We start from the raw sequence: 7,363 nt of genomic DNA on the forward strand, positions 1-7,363 counted from the left end.
TTGTGTTTCCAGCTTTACGCATTATGCAAAAGTTTGTGCTTCTTGTTTACATCGAGCACTTGACGGGTATTAACTAATAACTTTCTATTGAATGATCTTAATTTCAGCGATACGTTGAAACATATACATATGTGTTTTTAATTAATTATTATGTTACTCAATTAATTTGGTACATCATTCTTTAAATATATTGCTGAAATTAAAATAATTTAATAGAAAGTCATTGGTACATGTATCATGTGCACGATGTAAATTAGGCCAATGGTTGCGTTCAGTGGATTCGATAGTTGAGTGAGCGCTGTTATTGGTGTATTTTTTTAAATTATCCAATCATTTTAGATCTGGAAGAATACATCAATAACAACGAGCGCTCTCTCAACTTGAGTCCGCTGAAAGGAGCCAATATTATGTATATACTGCGCTTTTTTCGGATATAATAAATATTTTATAATTACATATATTTTACAAAATTTGATGTAATAAATATTAAAAAAATAAATATTTGTGATCACATAAATATATATAAAGTGTACAAAAAGGTTTATAGAACTTTATTACATGGAATGTACGGTATTTTATACTTAATTATTTACTTATAATTATATTTATTATGTAAAAAAATTTTAGCGTTTTTTTTAGCGGTTTTCATTTAAAATCTGATGATTTTCTAGTGATTTTTTAAAATGAAACTGATGGTGAAATATATTTTGCGTTGGCAATATTGATTCGCTACCCTTGTCATTCATGCTCATCCCACTCCACAATGTGTTTACATTTTATAATTCAGGAAATGCTTCTACCTCGTAAGGCGAGTCATTGAATCTGGCACTATGAAACGTGCGGTAATATTAAAGCTACTTCCTCTTTTCCATTTCTAATGCGACAATCACTGATTCATTGCGTTCTTTTTTCTCAACAATTCTAGGTTAATTTGTATTAAATAATATTTATATACGCGATTGTACCGACATTGTTTAGTTGTGAGAAAATGAATATTATTTCGACAAAGCAGTGCGTGATGATACATGTTGTAAGATTTATGAATCACAGTTCGTGCACTCTGTTTTAATTCACTTTCTACTTTCTTGGTTTTCAGATATCTGAGGAAAATAGTGAGGCCAAACGGGCTTTTTTTAAACAAGAATCAATCAACTTTGGATATGATGTTTCTTCGTATGCTAGTTATTCATCATCGTCCACATCCTCTACTATCACTCAACCTTTGCCTGGACAACCACCCTTGCCTCCTATGCCTCCACCATCCAATGGAGTCCCACCTCCGCCACATGTATTTGGACCAGTGCCTTCCCAAATGACTCCTATTCAATGGACACATGCACATACTCCTTGGCAATGGGTAACACCACAAACATCTCCTTTGCCAACTCCTCCAACTCCTCCACATGATATTACAATTCCAAGGGAGATTCCAATAAGGGGTAACTATATACGTCGCGAAAGATTCACTCATAATAGGAACAGTATGTATATTCAGAGAAATAATTTTCATCGTAAAAATAGACGAGTAGTACAGTTTGGACAACCACAAGGTCAATTTGATCAAGCTGCATATTTTGGTGCAACTTTAACGGGTAATCTCGGATTGCAATGGCAAAGAAATATTTATAATGCAGCAGCGAGTGATAATATAAGAAGCCACATGACTGTTCCTTTATCTTCCCATTCCATATCTCCTATCCCATCAGGAATCGTGAGCAACAAACATAATGAAGAAACTGAGGATCAGGATGTGAAAATTGTACTGGAGAACATATTTTAAAGTTTGAAGAACTAATATTTTTAAATAACATGTTTGTTACAAGTTACCTAATATAATCATTTTTCAGGAAAAGGTAGTAAAAAAAAATAAACAAAGGAAGCTAACGTCTCAAAGTTGTGTAAATAAACCATGGAATAGAGAAGATGCAGAAAGAGCTCTAAGAATTGAAAGCGAATACAACATGAAGAATAAAGTTAATGCACAGAGCTTAATAATTAAGTTTCCTGACACGGATCTAAATAAAGACATCGTCAGTAAATTTCATTCTGATATACTGAATATACATTTTCAAAATCCATGTGGTCCGAGATATTGTTTCATTCAAATGGCGGAAGATGTGAATATTGATGAAGCTATAAAAGAATTAGAGAAAATTAAGTTTGGTCTAGGATATTTGAAAGTCGAGAAAAAAATATTAAGAGATGAAGATAATCCCGAAGAGATAGATCCCTATACCTTATTTATAGGAAATTTACCTGAATCTGTTAAAACAAGCGAAATAAAAAGTAAATTTCCAAAAGCGCAAGATGAAGAAACACGAAAGATGAAGAATACGCGGTGAGTTAATAGATATCGTGTATTAACTATTTACAAATAGGATCCTAACAACCCTATTGGTTTATGATTTTGTATTGTAATGTTATCTCGACGTTTTATTACAGAAACATTTTAATGAGATATAATAGTGTAGATGATGCAATATCGGATTACAAACAAACATATGGTTTAATATGGGACAAAAGGAATATTAATGTTAGATTTAGACGGAAAAGAGGTAATACTTGTCTTTCCGAAGAACCTAAACCTGACGTTAAGAAAGTTAAAGAAGAGCCAAATAATGCTACACAAGTGGAAAAGGAACGAAATATGAATTATATTGAATTTGACATCAATATTAGCGATTTAAAAGAAGAACAAAGTAACATTGATGAAACAAATGGAGATAAAATTAATCGCCCCAATAAACCATCGGCAAATCAAAATATGGGTGTCGAAAACGGATTACAAGATAATTTCAATAAAGCACAAAGAAAACCAGCCTCGCAAGAAAATATAAGCTCTCAATTATCTGAGTTAACTCCGTCGAACATCGACACGTCCGCTATGGCACAAGAAGAACAACGACAATCTTGGGTAATAGATCAATATCATTATGTTGTATATTGTTGTGTTGCATTGTACATATGATACAAATTCCTAAGAGAGTGAAAATTTTATATAATTAATAAACAAAAGGATATAGCAGGAGATTTTGCGACCCCATACATAATCCATCACTACAGGGAGCAAAATGAACATCCAGATGAAAGAATATTTTGTATGAAGTTTTATTCCCAAAAGAGCCACATCATTTTGAAATCGAAAAAGTATCATTTTTCATTAATTTTTTTTTCGTTAAATCTAAACGGATCTTTACAAAAAAATCATGAATATAAAGAGTATTAGATAAATTAGAATAAAAAATTTTGTTATTCATGGCTCAAAATTTTATTTTTAAAAAAATCGAGAATTTTTTAAATCGCATTTTTATATGATCTGAATGCTTGACCACTTCTAAAATAATTCAGCATCTAAATGTTATTATAAATTGTATCATATTTTTTCAGATTTTTAAATTTGATGAAATGTCGAAAAAAAATTCAAACCGTTTTTTCGTCATTTTTCGATTTAAAATATACTAGTTAACATATTTTAAGTTATTTTTAAATATAATTGTACTTATTCTTGATCCCACTTTTGCAAATAATAGTTTGAAACTTTAATATAGAGTTTGCGTAGATTAAACAATGAATTTCATTCTTCTCCTTCAGAAAAATTAATTTAAATGATTTCAGCATTTATTCCATTTTAAAAAATTTTTCCAATTTTTAACTTTATTAAGCACATAATAAATTTATCTTACTCTAATATGACGTCAAGAGACTTCAGGTTTTTGACCTACAAAATTATTTAACCCAAAATTCGTTTTATATTTATAAAATTACTAAGCCTTCGGTGATTTAAAAGCTATTTAGAGATTCAGGTTCGACTCCTGGCGAAATATTTTTCGCAATAAATTTATTTGTCACAGATTTTTAGTGTACTAAGATCTCTTTAATAGATGCCTATTGAGCATCAAAATTTAATTGTGATATAATTTAGGTAGTTTAGCTGCGTTTTTAAATTCGATAAAATTTCGGCGCGCAATTTAAATGACTACAAATTTGATAGAATAACTCCGGTATATACATCGGACCTATTAAAAATTTAATTTATTAAGTATTATTTACTATATTTATAGTAAACGAACTATATCAATAAAAACTTTGCACTGTCTACTACTATGAAAAAAATATTAGAAATCTGATATATTTATTTTTCATATTAAAAAATAATTTTTTTAAAACCCTTACATTTTTGTAGTATATCTCATAGGGATGGGATATATGGTTATTCATAAGGGAAGGAGGGAAAGAATATGTACGGTTCATAAAAAATTTATAAATAATGCATATAAATAAGACGTATAATGACATTTATAAAATGTGTTTATAAAGTTTTATTAAGGAATAAGGATAAATATGTATATGAAGTAATAAATAAAATAATTATAATTTTCCTACATATTCCTATATTACAAGTATTATGGCATGAGGTACATATTTTATATAATGCATTTATTGTATTTAGTGCATTGAATTCAATCTGCGCACTTTTTTATGCTTTGAACATAAATCCCACTCACTAAAAATATCCCAAACAAATGGGATATACAAGACAACAGATTAAACAAAGAATACGAAAGGAAAGCACCTATATTTTGCTACACAACATGCTTTACTATTCCACTACACGTATGTAGTAACGACTAAGTCTTTTACAGGCTCTTAATTATTTGTAGATTATAATTTATGATGGTGTTACTTATTACAGTACAAATCGATTAAACTCACAATTCATTAATATTAACTGTAAGAAGCTGAAATCATAACATAATACTAATATAACATAAAGGCACGTAACAGAGTAGTTGTGAGAAATTATCTCCATTCCTTCTATTTTTTCTGACTTCTACGGCGTAAATCTCAGCGCGGCATATTTGCTGGAATTATCTTATATATGCATGTACATACCTACTATATACAATTCACATTAATTATTTAAGCATTAGAAGATCCAGTTTTGATCGTTATAGCCATTCCTATTTGTTAAATTTCCTATTTGTTAAATTTTCAAATATACAATAAAATTCTTATTCTTTATAATATTTATATTATAAATTTTCTATTGACTCACTTTCTAAAATTATACAAATAAAAATTCCATTTTTAAGGAATCAAAGAAATAATTAGATTTGAAAATGCATGATATACAGAATTTATTTATTTGTAATCATTATTTTATGCGAAATAATGTACACTTTTAAAAAGTAATACTTTGAAACAATTATTTTCCAGTAGGGAATACTCGACTGTGATTAGTCAATTCCCACAATCCAACTAAACTCGAACTCTCGATAGAAACTTAGTCATAAATGAAGACAGTTATAGATTGATATATTTGATAATTGTTTCAAAAGTGTTACTTTTTAACTTTGATTATAAATTCTGTATATCATCTATTAATTGTTTCTTTGATTTCTTAAAAATAGTATTTTTATTTATAAGTATAATTTTGGAAAATGAGTTAATAGAAACTTATAAATATAAAACAAATTTTAGGTTAAATAGTCTTAAATCAAAAACCTGAAGTCTTTTGATTTATATTAGGGTAAGATCAATTTATCATGATTATATGCTTAATAAAATTAGAAATTGCTAAAATTAGAATTTGCTTTAAAAAAAGATGAAATAAATGCTGAAATCAGTTAAATTAATTTTTCTGACGGAAAAAAATGGAATTCTCATTGTTTGACTTGCGCAACTCTCTTAAAGTTTTAAATTATTGTCTCCAGAAGCGGGATCGAAGATAAGATACAATTATATTTAAGAACAATTTAAAATATATTAATTGGTATATTTTAGATCGGAAAATGGTGAAAAAATGATTAAAATTTTTTTTCAACATTTTTCACCAAATCTAAAAATCTGAAAAAAATCTAAAATATGATTTATGATAAGATTTAGCTATTGAATTATTTTAAAAGTGGTCAAATATTCAGATTATATAAAAAATGATGATTTTTAATGCTTCTTGAATTTTTTAAAAACAGAATTTTGAGCTAAGAATTCAAAAAAATTTTTACTCTATTTGATATTCTTTTTAATACTCTTTACATCCATGATTTTTTTACAAAAATTTATTTAAATTTAGTGGAGAAAAAAAAATATTAATGAAAAATCACATTTTTTTCGATATCTTGAAATGGTGTGACTCTTGGAATAAATATTCGAACAAAATATTTTTTCATCTGGATGTTCGTTTTTTGGCAATGGATTACATGCGAAGTCTAAAATTCCCTCCTTATTCTGCTACATGTTAATTAAATTAATAATTGCTAATTAATTTAATAATTAAAGGTCCAATAAGGGGGACAAAAATGCCTCAGACTCTTAAAAATTGAAAACTTTTTAAATGAAAGATATATATCAAAAAACTTTTTTAGCCACAGTATTAATTTTTAATATACATGTATATGAGAGATATTACATAATTACTGAATTTTAATTAAAATATTATATCTTCGAATATATGTATCTAAAAATTTTGAAAAAAATATGTTTCAAAGAAGTTAAAGACTAACTTAGGAAAAAAAAGAGTTGGCGGAGTTGACGGAGTTTAACTTTAAGATTAAAAAAAAATTTAAATACTTTTAACATTCATAGTGATATTTTTTGAGTACACTCACGTATTTTTTGATAGAAGTTTGATAGAGGTAGATAGTTTATTGATATCTCTTTAACAAAAAATAATTGAAGTTTGGCTTTTGAGATAAAAATTAAACAATAATGAAAACACGAGTAATTAAGAGCCTATATTCGTAGTAATTGGAGCGATTATATTTCTCAGTATTACATATATATAACAAAAACCGAATGTTTCAGCTTAATTCAAGCCATCTTTAGCAGTCTAATATAAAATCTCTTGATGAATAATTCTAAACATCTTGGTAGTTTCATACTATGAAATATGTCGCTAAAAATGCTTGGCATTGTGATATTCTTTTTGCCAATCGTGATTTAATTTATAGTATTTCATTGTGCAGTTATGGAGTGTAGTAGCTCGCACTTAGTCTAACAGCTAAATCACGGTTACATACTTCAGATTTGATAATCTGGGAGACTCTCTTGCTGCACTCGATTATTTGAATTGTATTAAGAAAGTTGTATTATATTAGGTGTAGTAAAAAGAAATCCATTATTTTTGCATGAAATTGAATGGAAAAATAATGGATTTCTTTTTACTACACCTAATACTATTATGAAAATTTGTTGATTAAACTTTTACGTTGACACATCGACGAGATACTATTAAAGACGGTTGGCGCTTGTGAAAGTTCGCGTAACTGTTAAAATTTAAATGATTAAGAGTAAGATACGGATAATACTAATTTCATGATTTATTAGTTTCGTAGACATATATATATACATATATATATATATA

General features: G+C 27.7%; 1 protein-coding gene across 3 annotated transcripts in view; it reads left to right on the plus strand.

Annotated features, from left to right (window-relative positions):
• Nucleotides 1-747: 747 nt before the first annotated feature.
• The window catches only part of LOC108687607 (protein PFC0760c-like), a 23,285-nt gene continuing 16,669 nt past the window's right edge, over nt 748-7,363 (plus strand). For 2 of the 3 annotated variants that reach the window (XM_018193458.1, XM_018193460.1), the window contains exons 1-4: nt 748-808; nt 1,097-1,759; nt 1,848-2,338; nt 2,443-2,914. In XM_018193458.1, the coding sequence (XP_018048947.1) occupies nt 764-808; nt 1,097-1,759; nt 1,848-2,338; nt 2,443-2,914 (1,671 nt within the window). In that variant the 5' untranslated portion in view covers nt 748-763. Of the gene's footprint in view, nt 843-1,096; nt 1,760-1,847; nt 2,339-2,442; nt 2,915-7,363 lie in introns of all 3 variants that reach the window. The other variant, XM_018193459.1, reaches the window with a different exon arrangement.

The sequence above is a fragment of the Atta colombica genome, unplaced genomic scaffold, assembly GCF_001594045.1.
Source record: "Atta colombica isolate Treedump-2 unplaced genomic scaffold, Acol1.0 scaffold21, whole genome shotgun sequence".
NCBI lineage: Eukaryota > Metazoa > Arthropoda > Insecta > Hymenoptera > Formicidae > Atta > Atta colombica.